This window comes from Ambystoma mexicanum, chromosome 7q (genome assembly GCF_040938575.1).
Source record: "Ambystoma mexicanum isolate Mex_15411 chromosome 7q, UKY_AmexF1_1, whole genome shotgun sequence".
Classification (NCBI taxonomy): domain Eukaryota; kingdom Metazoa; phylum Chordata; class Amphibia; order Caudata; family Ambystomatidae; genus Ambystoma; species Ambystoma mexicanum.
The window spans coordinates 1154840756-1154860148 of NC_090941.1; the positions used below are offsets into that span (position 1 = coordinate 1154840756).

The window sequence follows — 19393 nt, forward strand, 5'->3', positions numbered from 1 at the left end:
ATAGGAGACTGAGCACATCCCTGCCTAGTTTCCATTTTAAGTGGAAAAAACAATGATGATTGACCTTTAATGAAAACAGATGTTCTAGGATCTGAGTGTAAGAATTTGACAAGCGATATCAAATCCTCTCCACAACCGTGCCACTGTAATGTTTGGAAAAGGTGCACCCATTCTACCCTCTCAAAAGCCTTTTCGGCATCAACAGTGATTGTGACATAATCATCCCTATCTTTGTTGTCTTTATTAATAAAATGTATAGCATCAAACAATAATCTTGTATTGAATGAGATGTTTCTTCGAGTAACAAATCCGACTTGGTCAGGTTGAATCATTTTAGCTGGAAACAGATCAATTCTATGTGGGAGAATGTCAGCATATATTTTACATTCAATGTTGATATGTGATATGGGTCTATAGTTCTTAGGAAGTTTGCAGTCTTTTTATTATGTAAAAACAATAATAGTGCCTCAGTGAACGTGCCAGATGACCTACCCATGTTGGAAAAATATGAGACAAGTGTTTCTAATTTGGAAGATATTATTGATTTTAAAAAAAGTCAATGGCAAGACCATCAAGGCCAGAGGCTTTCCTTCCTCGAAATCTTTGATGGATTTGGAGATTTTGCATATACTAATCTTATTATCTAAACCAAGGGTGCATAACATACGCCCGCGGGCCAGATTCGGCCCTATACATCATGATTTATGGCCCTCCCCTGATAGGCAATGTGTAACTGATTCATGAGTTCATGTGTTCTAGGACTTTTAAAGATGGAATTAGATCTTTTATCTATAAAGTGGTCAATGATATTATTGAAGTCGCCAAATACAATTAGATTTGCAAAGTGTAGCTAAGTGGGTGTCAGTGCGGAGAAGGTGCTGTGCTGTTGCTCCACTGTGCTGTTTTAACCTCTTTCTGACAGAGGTTTGAAGGTGCAGACTGATAAATGTGGTGTGGGATACAGAGTTGCCTGTTACTGTCACTTTAACTGCATAGCCCAGCCCGACCTGCTGACAAGAATTGACCCACCCACTTGAACAATAAATAGACTATCAGCACACAATGTGCACGCAAAGTGTAGCTAACAGGGTGTCGGTACAGAGAAGGTGCTGTGCTGTTGTCCTGCTGTGCTTTTTTTAACCTCTTTCTAACAGAGAATTGAAGGTGCAGACTGATAGAGTTGGTGCAGGATACAGTGTTGTGTGTTACTGTCACTTTAACTGCGCAGCCCAGCCCAACCTGCTGACCAGAATTGACCCACACACTTGAAGAACAAAGAATCTCCGTGCATGCAATGCACATGCGAAGTGGAGCTAAGTGGGTATCAGTGCGGAGCAGGTGCTGTTGCTCCGTTGTGCTTATTTTTAACCTCTTTCTGACAGAGATTTGAAGGTGCAGAGTGACAACAGAGGCGGCGCAGGATACAGAGTTGCCTGTTACTGATACTTTAACTACACAGTCCGGCCTGACCTGCTGACCAGAAAGAATCCACCCACTTGAACAAGAAATAGGCTAGCTGCGCGCTAAGTGTTGTGAACTGGAGCTATGTGGGTTTTCGGTGTCAGCGTCGGGTGCCGGGATACGGAGTGAGGAAATACGTTCCAGCTCAAATTTAAATAACACCTTTGCAAGGTATGGAACATTGCTTAAAATTATACATTGACGTCTTGCTCATCCTATAGATTGTTTGACTCTTCAATAGAAAAACAATAGTGAGAGTTGTTGAACATGCGTCAAGGAAGTAATACGATGGAGAAAGATGAAGGCCCAGGGGCAGAGGCTTTATTATCAAAGATAAAGGATTCACTGGCTCAAGAGGCTTTAGAGTTTGGCCTCAACAGCACACACAGGCCGCCTCATAGAACTGGTCTATCATCCCCTGTTGGTCTTGGTACTATTATGGAAGAATTACAAACCAGCTCACCAAAAACCCTGAACCTACAAATCCTCAGTAGGCCAGCAAGAAAGCTGCTAGCGGCAAGCTCAGAATCTCTTCAGCTTCCCTATGACGTTGGGAGCTGCACTTTTCCACAGAGCCAATAACCATATATAGCAGCATTATCGTCCACGCTGCTTGCGGGCACAGCAACTCTTCCATCATTTATTCTGTAACTATGTAAGATAAGCGCCCAGTTGCCCCAGGGCTCGGTACGCTATACAAATAAATACACTAAACTAAACTAAACAAATATACAAGTGAGAATGATAATGATGCCTGCACTAATGATTTCTTCCAACTCATAACAGGCACAAGATGTTCTTGATTGTCAATATTGAGCAAGGAGAGGTAATTAGAGTTCTCTCACCCCACAGTCCTAATAACAATGAAGTGCTCTCTGGTACAGCAAGCACACCAGCTCAGAAGACGGCAAGAGTGGAACTTGGTAACAAGCTCAATGATCCCAGTATCATGGGCAACCTCACCTCACAAGGTGGGCCAAGTGCGGCATGAGCCTAGTGATGCCCTCTGAAGTCCCTATCAATGGTAACTGGTGACATTATTAGTCAGATCTCTCTAACCCTGGTCTTCCTATCTCCGACACCTACTCCAATGCTTCCTCCAGACAGACCCTCACTGACATCCTCTTTGTCGTTCCTTCGCCAGATCTATGGACTCTTCATATGATCTCTGTGCTCTGTCCTATCTCCTCCTCTCCCATTAATGGCGGCACTCGCTGGGAAGTTCTCATGGCTTCCTTCGACTCCTCTAAAGTCATTATTAATGTCTACCTTAATGGTACGGTCATGGTCGAAGGCCCTTAGGCCAATCTCCTCCTCTTTGATAGGCGCTTCCCACGCCTCATCAATTTCCTCTCATCTCCTTCAGTCCCCACCTCTCCCCCCTTGGCTACCTTGCCCTCTCTCTCCTCCTCCTCTGCCCCTCCTAGGGCTCTTTTTCCTCCACAGGGCGTACCTCGGATCTGTACCCTTCCCCGGAAGGTCTTTAAAGCTGGCAACCTTCTTCATATCGCCACTCTCAATTCTCGCTCTGCTGTCAAACACTCCTCTGAGACCTGCCACCTCCTTGAAGTACTAAACCTTGAGATCCTTGGTCTTAATGAGAAAGCCAGTTCTGTCACAAGCTTTGATACTCTCCTCCCTGATAGCTACAAGATCCTCTCCTTACCCAGATCCTCACGGTCCAGTGGGTGGTAGCCCTGATCTTTCCTGAGTGGATTCCTGCCTCTATCATTCCCACTCAGTCCTACTCCTCTTTTCAATGCCTTGTCTGTAGGCTCTCTCTCTCCTACCCATTCTCTTACTGTGGCTACCATCAAGCGCCTCCTGGTCCAAACACCTCATTTCTCTCTGAGTGGGTAGACCTCTCCTTCTCCCCTCTGGCCTCTACCACTCAACTCCTCCTCCTCGGTGGCCTCAATATCCAATTAGACTCTCCTTGTTCCTCCTCGGTACTCTTCCGTGACCTCTGCGACTCCCTAGACCTGTCTATCCTCCCTTCTGGCCCAACTCACTCTGCAGGGCACATACTCGATGTCTTGATCTCCTCTGACCACATCCCCTCCATCCCTCTGACCACTCCTCTCTCCTGGAGTGATCATTCCCTCAACTCCTCTCAATTCTCCCTCTCTTCCCCCCAAGCCAAGCCTACCCCAATACTGTCACCTACCTTCTCGGACATCCAGCCCATGAAGCGTGTATCAGTTGAGGCTTTCGCTGCCACCATCTCTCCCCTCTCCACCTCTTGCTGTCTCACATCCTGACACAGCCCTGTCTACTCTTCAATTTCTGATACTCTTGATGCTCTTGCCCCTGTCATGAGAATCCGTTTGAAGCCCAACGCCAAGTGCAATTCCTGGTATGACTCCGACCTAGCTACACTTAAACGTAAGTGTAGAGCGGCTGAAAGGAAATGGAGGGCTTCTTGTTCATCCTCTGACAAAGTGGCCTGTCGCCTGCTCCAAAGGCAATACTGCTCTGTCTTCACCAAGAAGAGAGTCCACATTCAAGCCTGTGTCTCTGCGGTATCTAACAACTCAGCCGAACTCTTTAAAATCTGCAAGGGGCTGGTCAACCCTGCTGCAGTCTCTACCCCTACTGTTGCCTCCCAGGCTCTTTGCAATATTCTTGCCTCTCACTTTAGCTCAAAAAGCCAGGACATCCTGTCCACCCTCTCCTCCCCTACCATTCCTCTCCCCTCTCCATCTGTGCTTGCTGACCCTCCTTCAGCCACCCCCCTCCTTCTCTGCCTTTCCCCTGTTCTCCCCAGACAAGTTTTCTAGACAGGTCCAATCTATGAAAGCCTCATCAAAACAGGTTCTCCCCTTTTCCTCTAAAACCAGAAGTCAGCCAGAGCAGGACCACATTGACACCATGGCTCCTACTCTGGCTGACTTCTGCAACCACTCCTTCGCCACTGGAGTCTTCCCTTCCCCCCTGAAGCACGCCCTTGTACACCCTCTTCTTCAGAAACCCTCAGCCGGCCCCTCCTCCCCTGCTAACTACCGGCCAATCTCCATCACTCCTTTCTTGGCAAACACCTGGAAAAGCTGGCTATCTCCCATCTTAATATTCACACTGAATTGGTTGGTTGGTTGTCTCCATGACCATCAGTCTGGCTGTAGAGCTGCCAGAAGCATGGAAACTGCTCTCCTGAACATCCGTGAAGACCTGCTCTCCAACCTTGATTCCAATACCTCCTGTGTCCTCATATTACTTGATCTGACTTCTGCCTTTGACACAGTCAACCATGCCATCCTGCTCAACTGTCTCCGTGATAACCTGGGTATCACCGATCTGGCGCTGAACTCTTTCCTCTTAGATCGACCCTCCAAGTTCCAACTTGGGTCCTTCCGCTCCTCTATCTCTATCTCTACCTGTGGTGTTCCCCAGGGGTCTAACCTCTCTCCCTGGCTGTTGAACCAATACCTGCCACTTCTTTCCCACCTCATTGCCGCTCTCTGTCACAACTTTCACTGCTATGCAGATGATACTCAGCTCATTTTCAGGCTCCCTTCTGCCTCCCTTTCTCCTTCTCTCATCTCTGACTGTCTGCCCGATATCCAGGAGTGGTGTGTCACCAATGATCTCTGCCTTAATGCCAGTAAGACTGAAATTCTCCTCATCCGCACACCTGCTCCCTCCTTTCCTGTCGCTCTCTGGCCGGCCTCTCTTGGCCCTCGTCCTTCTCCAACCTGTGAGGCTAAAAACCTTGCAGTCATCTTCTCCTCCACACTCTGCTTTTCTCCTCACATCTCTGACTTCTCTAAGACTTAAGAAGTCACACTTCCTTTCCTCTCCTTCCCCCAGAAACTCACTGTCTCCAGAGCTCTGGTTCTCTCTCGGCTGGACTACTGCAATAGCCTCTTTCTAAATCTGCCTGCTTCTACTCTCCACCTTCTGCAACTGATCCAGAACAGGACTGCAAGACTTGTCCTTGGCCTCAAGCCCAGGGATCGTATCTCTCCAGGACTGAAATCTCTGCGCTGGCTCCCAGTGGCTGCGCGTATTAAGTTTAAAACCCTCTGAATTGTCCACAAGGCCTTTTGGGGGCTGGGGCCTCAATCCCTTCCTTCTCGAGCACTTTCCTCATCCACCTCCAACTCCCTCACGGTCAGTCGCTTCTCCAAGCAATGAGTTGGTGGTAGATCTCTTTCTTCAGCTGGGGTCTCCCTCTGGAAGAGCCTCCTTGCCTCCCTGAAACTTTAGGAGAACCATCTCTGGTTCCGGAAACACCTTAATACCTTCCTCTTTGCTTCTGCTTTCTCTCCTCCTCTCCCCTGGTGAACTCCTGACTGAAACTGCACTGGTCACCTGTCTAACCTCTGATCTCGGGCCAAGGTCCCCTCCCCCACCGGCTGCACACCTGCACTGCCGCCCAGGCAACCACTGCACTTGGGGGCTGTTTCTGTATCCCTACAGTCCCCACCAGCTCTTGACACTTGATTTCTGCACTTACCCCTGCACTTGCCACTAGCTGGCCACATTTTTTCGCATTGTTATTATGAATCTTATTTATTCTTTAGTGTTGATCCTATGTATTGCACTGCCAACTCCCCCACCCGCCCACACATTCCCTTTCCCCCCCTGCACTTGCGCAATCTCAATGTCACCTGGCCTAGCAAGAGCCTTGACTTTGTCTTCCCTTTGTTCCCCCTCCGTTGCCTTGAAACACTTGTGTATAAGTGCATTATAAATGCCATATCATATCATACTTCCCATTCATTTTCCCATAGACAAACAAGGTACATTTTTTCCAAAGCGCCCAGCCCAAACCACTGGACTGATTTAGACCAGGTCTGAAACAACTTGGCCATAAAATATTCAAAAGCGTGCTGTTTGTGGTTTAGGGTTATTCCGTGAATCAGCTATTAAATATTTTACAGAGAAGGCAGTACCTCCTTCTCAAAAAAAGATAGCTTTATCTCAGGGATGTACCCCAAAATGGGTGTTCTTAGTAATGAAACAGCCGCCATCTTGTTTTCTCTTGATGTGAGAGATTTTCCAGGTTATAGCTGAGGTTATGGGAAAATGAAATGTTGAGAAAAGCAATTTGCAGGTCAAAAAAGTTGCAAATGCCATCAGGCTAGAGGTGGGGGATGGTTAGGGGGCACCAAGTGAAATGTGGGAGTTGGATTAGGTCTAGGGACAGAGTTTACAACACAAAGTCTAAAGTCCAACATCTCAAAACAAACTGTGTCACAGAAACAGCTTGTGTTGTGGGGGAAAGGGAGAGGGCCATCTGGGGAGAGTTGGCACAGATAAGGGGGGTACTTGGTGAGGGCCTGGAAAGCATTTCTTTCCAGTGTTTTTTGTTGATGTTTAAAGTGATGGGCAGTGACACAACGGCTATTCAAGTCTCCCATCCATGCAGTAACCACGAGACACCGTGCATAGCTTCAAAGTGAGGAAAGGGCTAACCCCTGAGGCCAATTTGCCTGACAAATGAGCCAAACTTACAAGACCACTTGGAGAAACGGGTGGCCCTTTCCTTTCTTTGAATCTAAGCAGGGTCAGTCCTAGTTACTCCATGGATGGGCGACCAAATGGGGATCTAAATTATTATTTTTTTTAAACCATGCTACTGTCAGTTCTTTTTTTGCCTTTTGCTGAATTGCATACTGGTATGTGTAGTCTCCCAGTCAATAATAAACATATATATATATTTGTACAGCTACAGCAGGTTTCCCATCCAGGCAGGACCCAGCATGCTTAACTTTTAAGCGAGGAAGGGGCCATCCCCTAAGGCCATGTTGCCTAATAAACAAGCCCACGTTACAAGTCCACTGAAAGCAACTTGGCCTAATGAGGCTGTATCCTTTGTCGTTTTGAAAATAAGCAAGGTTGGTCTCAGTTACTGCATGCATGGATGGGAGACAGTCCACAGTCCCAAATGCTGTGTGTTTTCTTGGTTTTAAATATCTCAAAACACACGACATCTGCATTATGTTTGCTACTGTCAGTCCTTGAAAGTTTTGCACTCAGAGACCATTTATTTGCCTTTTGCTGAATTGCATTCTGGTATTTGTAGTCTCCCAGTCAAGATGGGGGAGTAATGCCACAATTGTACACTTTTTGCCTAACATAGTTCTATGCAGATATATATATTTGAGTGACACTATGGTATGCATACTTTTCAAATGATCTTTATAAAGCAGCGTATTGTTGAAATCCAGACATGGGGGTGAGGAGAGGAAATGATGAGAGGGCCAGTAAGCATGGCTATTTGCCCTGCCCACAATGTACCATCCTGGACACTGGTGCATTTATCTTCCCCTGATTGTGGCTGCTTTTCAGGGCACAAGTAAAGGAAACATGTCAAAGGACGTTTACTTTTTTCAGAGGGTGGATGCAAACCCGTGGGCTTTTTGAGGTTGGCAAGCTTGCTCAAGTATTTGGCTACCAGGATTTTACTCAGGTTGTCATGTTCCCAGTGCAGACCCTTACTCACAACAACATGAACATTTGTTTTTGTAAAATGGACAGTGGGCTTGGCCAAAGGTCATGGCTAGTGGTCCGGTAGTGTTCTAAAATATACAGTGGGAGTGGCAGCAGGCCATGGCTACTGACTATGTGTGGAACAAATCTATGGAATAGCAAAACCCTTGAAAATCAAGGAATACATCTTTTGTTGCAGGGACATTAAGGTGAATAATAATTTGTAAAAGAAAAACCTTGAAATTCAAGGAAAAAACTTTAGTTGCAGGGATGTTAATGTAAGAACTTAATGCAACAAAGCCCCTGAAAATCAGCTAAACCCACCTTAACTTTGCGCCCCCTGTTGTGCAGCCTATGAACACAATGATGACATCACAGATTGCTTCACTGATGACATCACTAATTACATTACAACAGTATCCAGTACTAAAGTATGCATGGCTACATACATTGTAGTCATGGACATTGGCCACAACCTTCAGCCATGTACACTGTATATTGTAAAACAATGACAGCCCACAAACCATAGACTTTGTCCTTCACCAGTGGCTTCAGCCTTCAACCATTTCCACTGTATATTATACATGCTAGGCAGTCTCTAGCCATGGGCTTCAGCACAATACTAGCCAGTGCCCACAGCTTTTGGCTGTCCCCACTTTTTATTTTTAACACTTGCCATGGCCTTTGAGCATGAGCAGTTTGTACATCTTTTGCCCATGCCCACTGAATACTTTAAAATACTAACATGCCATAAGTTATGACCTTCGGACGTGCCATCTGTGTATTATGCAACACTAACCAACCACTAGCTATGGCCTTGGGCCATGCCCTCTGTATATTCTATAAACTAACCAGCCACTAGCCATGGACTTCAACCCAATACTAGCCAGTGGCCAAGACCTATGGTCGTGCCAACTGTATATTCTAACATATTAATGGGCACTAGCTATTGCCTTTAGCAATTGCCACTGACTACAGCTTTCAACCTTGACCACTGTATATTTTAAAACAGTGACAGGCCTCTAGGCATGGCTTTTAACCTTGCACATTGGTATTTTACAACACTAACTGACCACTAGTTATGATGTTTGGTGATGGCCAGTGACCACAGCCTTCATCATGGCCAAGTCCACACCCTAAATTGTTATTAAGATAATTAAAGTTTTTATGAGCAAACATATTAATTATGTTATATCTAATGTGATTATTAATGTATTCTGATATATACAATGTACTTAGTGTTGTTACCAGTTATGTCATCAGTGATACTATTTGTGATGCCATCCGTGTTATCATACAACATGTAATTAGTGATGTCATCAGTGTGGTTATAGGCTGTGCAACAGGGAGCTCAAAGTTAAGGTAGGTTTAGCTAAATTCCAGGGGTTTTGTTGCATTAAGTTCTCACCTTAACATCCCTGCAACTAAAGATTTTTCCCTGAATATAAATATATATATTATAGGGCGTCTGCCGGCCTATAGTTAAGGTTAGTGGGAGACACATGGGAACCCCTCAAAATTCTATTGTTAATAACTTTTGATTCTAGTAACGGATTTGGTTGAAATTTCGAAATCGATTAAAAGTCTGCAGGCGGCCACTGACTGCAAAGTTTCCTATGAATTTAATAAAAAATGTCAAAGTTATTGAGCATCAAAAAATGTATTTTTTTCCAAAAGTGCTGCCTACTGCCTGTTAATTTTTCCATAGACAACAAAGGTCAATTTTAGCAAAGCACACAGCCTAAACCACTGGATGGATTTGGACCAGGTCCAAAACAACTTGGGCATGTAGCGTTGACTCGTTGTCCATGCATGATTTGGGGTTATTCCGTGCCATATTTATTTTAAAATTTGACGGAGAAGGGGGTGCTCCCTTCCCCAAAAATTATAGTTATTTCTCCCATGGTGCATTGCAGGATCAACGGTTTTCAGAAGTGAAACGACCACAATCTTGTTTTTCTCTCCATGAGAGAGATATTCGCGGCTATAGCCGAGGTTATGGGAAAATGAAATGCAGTCAAAAGCTATTTTCAGGTCGAAAAACATACAAATGCCATCAGGGTAGAGGTGGGGGATGTCTAGAAAACACTGAGTGAAATTTGGGAGTTGGAGGGGTTCCAGGGACCGAGTTTGGAATACAACGCTTTCTGTAGCTTCGAATAGCCGACATCTGAAAGCAAACTGCATCACAGAAGCAGTGTGTGCTCTGAGGTGAGATGGAGAGGGCAGGTGGCTCTCTGAGGAGTGGGGGGGAGCTGGCACAGATGAGGGGGCACATAGTGATGCCTAGGAAGCATTTTTATTTTTCTGATGTTTTGCCAATATTTGCTGCTGCTATATCCCAGGTTACAAAGGACTACAGATAACCATGGGTATGTGTAGTTCGGTACCCGCAGTTACATTTTTTTCAATTTATCTTGGAAAGATATTTTAACACTACAGGGACGTCGGGAATTAAAAATCACTGGCTATGTGTCCAGTGATTAAATTGCCATCCAGGTCTCCCATCCCTGAAGTAACTGTGACAAACCCTGCTTAGCTTCAAAGTGAGAAAGGGGTCAGCCCCCTTATGCCACGTTGCCTAACATATGGGGCCGCCCCTTAGAAGAACACTTAAAGAAACACGGCCTAAGGGCGCTGAATACCACCTCGCTTTGGGGCTAAACAGGGTCGGTCCCGGTAACTGAATGGATGGCAGACAGTCCACAGTCCTGCATGGCATGTGTTTTCTTAGTTTTAAATATCTCATAACACACGTCATCTGCATTTTTATAAAACAGAAAATATTCAATTAAAAAAATCACATTTATGCTGAACACTGCTATTGGAGAACCCTGTCCTGGCACTGCACTTCACCATTATGCTACAATGATGTTATTGTTTGGATTTTCACAAGTTTCATACATAGGCCCTCATTAGGACCCAGGCGTTAAGGGGTTTACGGCGCCGTAAACGGCGCCGACCCTTAACGCCTGATTCCAAGGTCCCTTTGCCGGATGGTGATTTTAACGCCTCCTTTTTGCAGGCGTTAAAACCCATGCCGCAAAGGGACCTTGGTGCTAATTACGCCACCGTAATTTACGGTGGTGTAATTAGCGCCTTTCCCCATTCCCATTATGCCCTATAGGGCAAAAATGGGAATGGGGAAGGGTAAAATGGGAAATGGGGATTTACCTCCCCACTCACCTTGGAATGGGGCGGTAAATCCGCCATCCACCATGGTGAACGTAGTTTACACCATGGTGGTAAGGGTACGACCCAGGCGGTAACTTACCGCGTGGGTCGTAATGAGGGCCATAGTCTTTTATCATTCAACATATTAAATTATAGGCTAAGTTTGAAATCTATGCCCCATAAAGCAACAAGCCATTGTGGCCTAGTGATTAAATCCTGGGCCTCAAAGTCTGGCAGACCAGGTTTCAAGCTTGTATTTATTTTATTATTTAACTAATTTCATGTCATTAAAAGAAAAGCAACTGAAGTGGGAGGTGGTGAGGTTTGAAGCAGTGCAGTCCTGTGATCTTATTAAGCATGTGTGCATTTAGACGTGACTGCAATGTCAGCCAGGTCCAAACATCCCTTGTGCCAAAATAACGGCACCGGAATGGCTTTCGCGCCAAAAAGAGCATGCCGAAATGGGCACAACAAAATGGGCGATGAAAATGGGAATACCGCTGCTTAACCAAAGTGTGTGCTACATAGCAAACAATTTAATCTCACTGTGCATTGCCTAAAAACATTGTGAGTTCTCAATGCCTGCAATCCTAAGGCCATGGCTCCTGGTCTCGTAGCATTTTAAAACGGACAGTGGGCAGTCCATTGTCGCACCTTGAAACACTTGTGTATAGCCACTTTATAAATGCCATTTCATATCACGGCCAAAGGCGATACCCACTGACCATGGCCGAAGAACATGCTAGTGGTCTGGAAGCATTCTAAAATCTACGGAATAACAACATCCTTCAAATTCATGGAAAACACTTTAGTTGCAGGGATGTTAAGGTGAGCAATACTTTGTAACAAAACCTTTTGAAATTCAAGGAAAACACTTTAGTTGCAGGGCCGTAAAGGTGAGAAATTAATGCAAAACAACCCTGAAAATTCAGCTAAAGCCACCTTAACTTCACGCCCCCTGTTGCACAGACTATGACCACAATGATGATAAACACTGCTCTACGTTAATACATTTGTGAAAGAAAGTCAAAATACACATGAACTAAGGAAGACTTCTGGCTGAGGTTTTTGTGATAAAAATGTCGTAATTCAGCTCACATTTGCCACAATGTCCATCTGACTAGAGTGCACACAGGAGCATAACCTTAGACACTGGTGGAAGATGACATATGACTGGTGACATATGACTGGTGGAAGATGACATATGGGTCACCATAACATGAACTTTGCACAGTCTCCAGATTTACCCTACAAATCATTTTAATGGTAGGTTCAATGGACTAACAACTATTTTGTAACTGAGACAAGCTGCATCCAGAGGGCCACATCAAAATATCTATGCCCTCCACACAAACTAAAAAGGAAGGTTTGTTGTAAAGGTCCAGGTTCAACGTTGATAAAGGGGGTGCACGTACCAGCCACATTGGTAGGGGAGTGTAGGCACCAGCTACATAAGTAGCGGAGTAACATCACTGACTGTGGCAAGTGCATAGGGAAACAGAAGCAGGGGGAACACAATGAGGGGTGGGTGGTTTATTGTGAGTAAATGGGAGAGGTCACCAGCACGGGTGCAGGATGGGGTGCACGCTGCCTTAGGGTGGATGCCTTAGGGGGGATTTTGAGCAATATGCTGAAGGTAGAGAAGCCATTTTGCTGTCGGCCCATGTTAGCAAAGTATTTTCACAGTCAGCTCATAATAAAAGGGCTGCAGGCTGTAGTGACAGCAGCGTGAGTTTTGAATATTCAGCAGAACAATGTGCACAGAAATGTTGCAAGACAGAGGATTCCCAGGAGAGCACAGTCCCATCAAAGGCGCTCTAAGAGATACTTTTGAGGCCATTGAGATAGGCGCCTGGGTGCATTGAGATGAATTGGCAGAAAAATACAAATTAAAATTCAGTTAATTAAAATCCAGCCACAGTGTGGTATAACTTCTTCACACCACAGTTGGAAGCGAGGTGTGAGAAGGCACCAGGGGGCGCAGAGCAATGGGGTAGGGGTTATGGAACATGTGACAGGGAGCAAATCAGTGAAGAGAGGAGTTGGTGTGCCTAGGGTGCAACATTGTAAAGTGTCCTTGCCGATGTACGCAGGGCACATCATTGGTCAGAAATGGTGGGAATGTCTTGCCCCAGCCATCTCAAGATGATAGGCCCAATCCGTATGAAGCAGTTTATCCATTTTTAAATTGGGAAATGCCAACCAATGGCAAACAAATATTTTTGACAGATCAGCACATTATGTCATTATGGGGGAGTGTGGGAAGGTTTGTGACGTCACGAGAGGTGTTAACGTGATTTTGGCCAACAAGGGTTTTATCCAATTAGGGTCACTTACTATACAGAATCCTATAGGTTTCTGACATAGTTCCACCAATCAGTGTGTGTAACCTGCCCTAAAAATGTAACTAAAATCTTGTATGGCAATTCTGTAATTTGCATATAAAATGTTCAGCCGCTGTCAGTTCAGTTCCAGTCGACTGTCTGAACCATAGTTCCCAGCTCTGTGGGTCCAATACATCTGCGCTACTTCTTGCTTGGTGAACGCTCCTTGTCTGGATTCTTTTTCTTTACTGTGATTACTTTTTGGACAGAGGTCCCCCGGTGCAGCTTTTCCTATCTCCTATTTGTGGGGCCACTGGCACAGGACAGAAAATAGCTAGGGAACCTCACCACACCTGTTGCCATGGGCATCACCAACTCCTGTATATCCCTGGACGTCCCCTTCAACCTTTTTAGCAAAAGGACTCCTGTGGGAATCTGGCAAGCGGACAAGGCAGTTCAGACTTCATAGGGAATGCAGATGAAGACATTCCATCAGGTGAAATTATTTCCTGGCAAATGTGACACAAATAGCTTGCAAAAACCAGGCAATATCTAACTCAGTGGGACCCAGTACCAATACAGAAGTTGGCTTCTGTTTCCAAGAGGCATTAGAAGGGAATACCCTTCTAAAATGTTATAATTAAACAGAAGGGAACACGTCATTGTGAAGCACAGGGAGCACTTGGAACAGGAATTCTTTCAGACACATGCATTCCTGCTCTCAACAGTCAACTCCAGCCATCCCAGCACAGTGCACAGCCTGTCCTTTCCCCTCTTCTTCACAATTTTAAAATAAAATGTGTGATACATTTGTTTTAACGCAATTATTGGTTATAAATATTGTTTTGCCACTCGTTATGGATGTGAAGGTGACAATACATTAATACATATAACATTGCAATAGTACTTTGTTTGTAACATTCAACGTTAATTAAAATAATGTCTTTGTAGCAAGTATTCAATAACCAAATAGTGTAAAATACAAACCTGAGTTGTACATACCTGAAGAGAAGAACCCGAACAGCTCAGTCAATATCAGCTGGGAATCTTCCAGAAACTCAGAGTCTGCATGCTGATATGCTGCAAGAGCATGTTCTGCTTTATAATGTTTCTCATACAGCACGCACCTGGCTGAACGGGAGGCCATTTCACTTATTCGACTTGTCTCTTTTGTCTGTCTCTCCTGCCTGTAATTAAAACAATGCTCAAAGCCACTCAATCACGAACTGATAAAGTGCCTTGAAATCCACTTACCATATCTCCTCCCCCCATCATGTGCTGTTTATAGTTTATAATGTTTACTCTTTGGTGTTTTTCTTTGATCTGTTTGATCAAACATGGAATCTCATAAACACAAGGACTCATCTTGTCCTTTCAGTGCTGCCAATACCGATTGGTGCATATTTTATGTGAACTCATTTGCATATTTAAACTTGTAGTTTTATCCGTTTCTCACAGAAGACATCCTTGCAATCCAGACTTTATGTTCAGTCAAATGTCTAAAAGATATATGAGCGGATAGGCAATATGTCATAGTAAATATATCATAGAGATTGATTCAGATCAGTGAGTTTCCAGAGTGTTAGTCTTAGGAATGCACGGTGGTGGCGCGAGTTATGGTTGCTTAGCTTACCATAACTGGTGAATTTCAGGGGTTTTTCAGTTTTACTTCGAACCATAACGTCCCTTTAAGAATGTTTTTTTACTGAATTTTATAGGTTTTTAGTAGTGCAACTTAACTATAACGTCCCTTTAACAACGTTTTTTTTACTGAATTTCATAGGTTTTTAGTAACGCAACTTAACCATAACATCCCTTTAACAAAGTTTTTTTATTGAATTTCATAGGTTTTTAGTAGCGCAACTTCACCATAACCTCCCTTTATCCAAGTTTTTTTTTACTGAATATACATATACATAGTGTGAAGTTGATAGATGTTTACTAGGATTCCCTTACTTTATATACATGTAACATCGAACATGCCGAAACCCCTGCTAGTGATTTTGATGTCCGCGGACAGACGCGGACAACATCAACACTACCCAAAAACTCAGGGGGTATCTTAGATTGTTCTATGATGCCATATAAACACTGAACAAGTTAAAAAAGCAGCACAAACACATTATATGTAATAATCAATAAGCAGTGCAACCTATATATGTAACACATCAACCATCCATTTAAATACCATATGTACTAACAATGGAATATACCAAATCAAAAAAGATATGCTTCCAACATAATTACCTCACAGAAACTGCACAGCTAGGAGCAACAGCAGACCTACACAACAGTAAGAACACAACTTACCAAAAAGTAGTAAGTAAACCTCATTTTTCCTATATATTTCTAATCTTTCTGTATTTGGTACACTAAAAGTTATATATTTTTTTTTTACACAGAAATGTCCAGTTCTTTGGAATGGCTTGAAGAAAATTTCCCACTTGAGGAAATGTCTGAAGATAGTGATACTAATGGTAGACACTTCTCTATATAAGCAAATTAATAATCATTACTTTATGTCTACTTAACATATATATATTTTTTAACAGACCATACAAACATTGAAAATAATACAGCAAAAGAGACAATAGAAAATACTATGCAGCACATGGAACAAAAAATGGATATGCTTATGGAAAATTTCAATCTTTGGAAACTTTTTGTGGAGGACCACATAAAAGAAAAAAATAAATATCATTGTCCCACATGCACCTGTTCCTCCTCTCCATGTCCCAGTCAACTATCCCCAAACCCTCACCACCAAGAAAAACGTTATGATAAGACTTCCATCCCTTCATCCCCTCCCATCCATCCTCTCCAAACCCCTAATTTCCCTGTATTTGTGTCAGTTTCTGCTTCCCCGTCTCTTTCATACATTTTATATGTTATATAATAAAACAATATTATGTGTGTTTTAATGCAGTCATTTGTCTTATTTTTTTAAAAAAGGCAGTCGGGGTGTCTGCGGACAGCACGGGTGTCTGGAATGTCTGTAATTAACGAAAATGGGGGTGTCCTAAGGACACTATACCTGTCCGTACTGTCCGCAAGCAACATGGAACTGTTCTTAGAACACACTCTGTGTCCTGAATGTCCGTAACTAAGCAAACTGGAGGTGTCCTAAGGACACTATACCTGTCCGTACTGTTCGCAAGCAAGATGAAACTGTTCTTAGAACACACTTGGTGTCCTGAATGTCTGCAATTAAGCAAAATGGAGGTGTCCTAAGGACACTATAACTCTCCGTACTGTTCGCAAGCAAGATGAAAATGTTCTTAGAACACATTTGGTGTCCGGAATGTTCGTAATTAACCAAAATGGAGGTGTCCTAAGGACACTATACCTGTCTCTACTGTCCGCAAGCAAGATGAAACTGTTCTTAGAACACACCTGGTGTCCGGAATGTCCGCAATTAACCAAAATGCAGGTGTCCTAAGGACACTATACCTGTCCGTACTGTCCGCAGGCAAGATGGAACTGTTCTTAGAACACATTCGGTGTCTGGAATGTTCGTAATTAACCAAAATGGAGGTGTTCTAAGGACACTATACCTGTCCGTACTGTACGCAAGCAAGATGAAACTGTTCTTAGAACACACCCGGTGTCCGGAATGTCCGCAATTAACCAAAATGCAGGTGTCCTAAGGACACTATACCTGTCCGTACTGGTTTGGTTTGCTTTGGTTTGGTTTATTATTTGTAATGCGCCAGAATACCCCAGGGTAACAAGGCGCAGCAGTTACATGAATTTGCGAAACTTAGTTACAAACAATAAAATATAAGCATGGCATATACATGGCATATGCACAGTAATAAAGAAGGAAAGCAGGAATATGTACATATATACAGTTAGCAGATGTGTGTCCTGGTATGTCAGGTGGCAGAAGGGAGAGGCGGAGCCTAGCCCACTATGTTTCAGATGGCGGCTGTCTTCAGCCAAGACAATAGTTTTGGTAGGGTAGGTCCATTCTGAGAGTGGGTGGTAGGGAGTTCCACAGTTTGGCTGCTTTTACTGTACGCAAGCAACATGGAACTGTTCTTAGAACACACTTGGTGTCCGGAATGTCCACAATTAACCCAAAAGGAAGTGTCCTAAGGACACTATACCTGTCCATACTGTCTGTAGAACATCTACGCACATGCGCACCACACCCATAAGTCCTACAAACATCGCACCTGTCCGTAACTGTCCGTTTCAAGTGTGTTGCACTTTTAATTAGTTTGAGGACCCGAACACTGTCCGTAGAACACCTGCGCCCATGTACATGACCGTTCCTACGCATTTGGTGTCCTGTGGACAACCGTCCCATTCGCGGACGTGTTCGCAACGCCATCATGTGACCGCACCCACGCTGAGCGTGTGTCATGATTTGCGGACACTGTCCGGGTGCCTGAAAATTTTAGAAGTACTTTTTTAGACAATCCAAAGTGTTTTACAGTAAGCATTCACCATTGCACATGTCCCAGACAATGACCCTGACTTTCTACATACTTTTTGGAACTTTTTTAGCCTTTTTGGGGCGTTCGATATGTCCGCGGACAGCGCGGCTGTTCGCGGAGCATGCATCAGCACCCCTATAAAAGGCCACACCCCAGAGCTCTTCCGCATTGTGCTTCTGGCTACCTCACAGAGCATTGTCTATTTTGGCTTTTGGTGATTTTGCTGATTTTGCTGCTCTTGCTGCTTCCCATCATCAGACCTGAGGGCATCTGTGGTTGCTGCTGCTCCAGCTGGTGCTACTAGTGCCTCACCACCACCCCGACCCGCTCCACCACCAACACCTCCCCAAGGGCCTCCAGAGGGAAACAGGAGTGAGGATCTAGAGGAGGAGGATGAAGAGGATGAGGTAGTGGAAGTCCCTACTACCAGCACTCACCGTGAGTCTTGGGTGTGGTGGTTGTTTACCATTCATGGTGACGTACCAAAAGCACGTACGAGCAAGGTCACCTGCAACCAGTGCAAAATGGTGCTGAGTCGCGGGAGGCCTGGTTCATACAGCTTTGGTACGACATCCATGAAGCGACACCTAAGGTCGTTCCACGGTGGAGCCTTTCGCAAGGTTGTACCTTGTGATCAACGTAGTAAGTTGGGTTCCTCTACAACATCCTCCATTTCCGCTCATCTCACCACAAGAGACACTCCTGTGGGAGAGCGCATCCCTCCAGCTGCCTCACAGGCAATTCACAATGCTGTTGGCCCTTACCTTTCGAGGGTCACAATATTGTGAATGTACTGCGACGCAGTACTCTGCACGGGGGAGAATCTTCGAAGTGCTTTAGAGACTGCGGTCAAGGAGCACCAGAAGAACTGCTACCTACCTAGCCAACCCTACATCTTCCTCTCTCCACCTGCACTTTCTTATCCGCATAGTGGTGTCCCTTCATTACCCTCCTTTCCCCTCCTTTCCTTGTGTGTCGTGTGTAAAAAACCAAAAAATATATAAAACAACAAAAACCAAAAAAAAGGCTCTTTTCAGAACCGCCTTTCACAGTTTAAAAATAGAAGTGGCAAATAAATGGCGCATGGCCCTGTGCATTTTTTAGAAGTCCGCGGACAGTTCGCGGACATCTAGAATTGTAGGGTGCTGCCCTATCAAAACCATTGCACTTTTCTGTGGGAGGAAGTGGTGGCTCTGAAAAGAGCCTTTTGGTGGTGTTTTTTTGTGTTTGAAAAACTTGAAATGGTCAACACCTACTGCAAAATGGATGGCTATAATTCCAGAAAAGGTCGCAATGCATTTTGTACATTTCTCAGAAAAATCTGATTGCCAGCATAAGTAAGATGGACTCCATCTCTGCGAAAAATGTATGTGTTACGAAACATAAAATGTTCAATGTGAAAAGATGACATGCCAACATCTCTTAGAAAGGCACAAACAGCCTTATTGACATTGCGCCTCACTTTCTCCATTTGTGGACCAAATGAAGAAGAACGCAGCCACATTTGTCTGCGCAATACGAGAAAAAATTACTTTGGGAATTTGGAAACATGTTCAT

The 19393-nt window shown here is 44.3% G+C and overlaps 1 protein-coding gene across 1 annotated transcript in view; it reads right to left on the reverse strand.

Annotated features, from left to right (window-relative positions):
* Positions 1-14572, reverse strand: part of LOC138528287 (nicotinamide N-methyltransferase-like) — a 215109-nt gene extending 200537 nt beyond the window's left edge. The window contains exon 1 of the mRNA XM_069639749.1: positions 14397-14572. Within this exon, the coding sequence (XP_069495850.1) occupies positions 14397-14541 (145 nt within the window). The 5' untranslated portion in view covers positions 14542-14572. The remainder of the gene's footprint in view (positions 1-14396) is intronic.
* Between the last annotated feature and the right edge of the window lie 4821 nt (positions 14573-19393).